At 50.6% G+C, this 2100-nt stretch overlaps 1 protein-coding gene across 1 annotated transcript; it reads right to left on the bottom strand.

Moving 5' to 3' along the window:
* Window positions 1-1065: 1065 nt before the first annotated feature.
* On the bottom strand, window positions 1066-1808 carry H310_04614 (hypothetical protein; the record flags this gene model as incomplete). The annotated part of the gene is made up of 2 exons (XM_008869040.1): window positions 1066-1212; window positions 1260-1808. 2 exons carry the CDS (start codon window positions 1806-1808, stop codon window positions 1066-1068), a joined length of 696 nt encoding a protein of 231 aa, XP_008867262.1.
* Between the last annotated feature and the right edge of the window lie 292 nt (window positions 1809-2100).

The following is a 2100-nucleotide window of genomic DNA, read 5'->3' as shown; positions in this document are numbered from 1 at the left end:
TACGACGAGATCACAAGCTTCGTCGATAGTGAGCGAACGCGAAGTTTATCGAGAGACGACCGTTGCAAAAGATGTGTTGACTTTTATGTATGAGTATGGTATTGTGAATTTCGAAGGTGATGAGTAATAATTGATGTTGTTGATCCTGTATCGGAGTGTCGGCTTCATAGCCGTCTACTTAAGTAACCACGATTGACCAACCAAAGGCGGATGCGTCTGTGAACAGGCACATCTCGGTATCTTCATGTGGATGGCACAGTTGGACAGCGCTGAGCATAAGTTCTTTGACTTTGTCGAAACGTGCTTTCTCCTCATTTGTTAGGTCAATCGTGATGCTTGACGCGATTCGTTTCTTCCGTTTTATTCCTGTCAACGCTTCCGTGAGTCGTTGTTGCAAGGGATGGATTGTCTGTGCAAATCCGGCAAATCCGATCAGACTGTCGCGTATCCAGTTGGCAGCGCAGATAAATTGCTGTAATTCTCCAGCAGTCGATAGATAAGGAATCTCGCACAACACCTGGATTCGCTGAGGGACTTGACGCACCCCAGTCCCGTCGATGATCCTTCCGCACCATTGGACCTCTTGGCACAGTAGCCTTCTCTTTCTTGGATTGAGGCGCAGTCGGTATGTTTTGCACACTTCGAACACTTGACGCAGTACTTGGACGTATTTCTCGAGGGTGTTTCCCCAAATGAGAATGTCGTCAATACAAATAAGCACGTTCTTGTAGAGTAGATCTTTGAAACAGGTGGAATGGTGTTCTGGAAGAACAACACTGAGTCGCAGTGTCCTTGCATTACCCTCGTTGGGGTCAGAACGCGGTAGCCAAGCATGAATGATGGCAATTCTTGAGACCTGGGTGCTTGGGTGCTAATAGCAGCTGCCAAAAACCTTTCGTAAGGTCGAAAACGCTGAGGCACTGGGCACCTCAGATACTTTCTAGCACTGAAAACTGGAACGGCGTCGCGCCAGCCAACGGGAAGGTCTGGCTGTTGATGATCCTTAATCGATTGTCAACCGAAAATGCTGCAACAACTCGTCAGTTGTCCATTTATCGCTGGTCTTCACGAGCTTCTGCCTTCTGGCTTCATCACCGGGTTGACAGGGCTACAGTGTGCGCTTGAGTTGTTCACGTAAATGACGTTTTCTTGTTCGTGTTGCTTGCCGAACGCTTCGACAAACATGCTCGTCAGCGAGTTCATTTTGCGCGGCTTGCAGCGATGGCATCGGACTTGAGACGGATTTCCATCGGATCAACGTCTGCTGGCGGGTCTGTGCCAAGGAACTTGCTTCGCCACATCCCGCTCGCTGCTGCTGCTATCACCACCATCTTCAACTGGTCTCGCTGGACTGCATCGCCCGCGACCAAAGTAGGATTGGTCTTCATAGCCAGCTCGAACAAATGCTCGGCAGCACTCATGTCTTCGGCATCGAGCTGTTTGTTCATATCGTGCAAGTTTCGCACACATATATCGAACGTGACATATTCGCTCTCATTGTGGTCGCCAATGCCATCGCCGTCGCCTTCACCTTGCCGGACTGTGACTTGTTCGAGCAGCTTGGACATGTCCAGGCCAATGGATTGTGGCAGGTGCTTGCTGACAATTAGTTCGTCGTTCGAGTCGACAACATAGCACCGATATTTCCCAGGCAATTTGACCTGACCGGCGGCCGTGTGCAACGTGACACTCAGATCGACGGTCTCCGTGAACGTAATCGATGTCTGTCCGACGACTTGTCCGATCCACGGTTTGGAGAGCAGCTCAGGTCGGACTGTGTTGTCCAGGACCTTGAGTGCTTCTACCATTGTCATTGTTCGTGGCGGTGCCCCGAGCCCAACTCCACGAGCTCCTGTGTGTGAAGTTGGTGTTTGGGACGATTGTGTTTGCACGTGTGATGTCCTAGTTCAATACCCTGGGCGCCCAGGTTCAACGAGTGCCCAGGTTCAACGAAGTAGGGCAGGGGCAAGCGATTGGATTGATAATCGATCTCACTTTTGGATTTGTCATCGAGGTCGCCGTTGTGAACACGGCAAGCCGTCGGTTGCGAACACCGGCGCAAGACAACAAAGAATTCTTTAGCTGTCTTTGGACACGCTA

The sequence above is a fragment of the Aphanomyces invadans genome (genome assembly GCF_000520115.1).
Source record: "Aphanomyces invadans strain NJM9701 unplaced genomic scaffold supercont1.7, whole genome shotgun sequence".
Classification (NCBI taxonomy): domain Eukaryota; phylum Oomycota; class Saprolegniomycetes; order Saprolegniales; family Verrucalvaceae; genus Aphanomyces; species Aphanomyces invadans.
The sequence above is the reverse complement of the archived record's forward strand: the minus strand, read 5'-3'. Positions and strand labels throughout refer to the sequence as shown.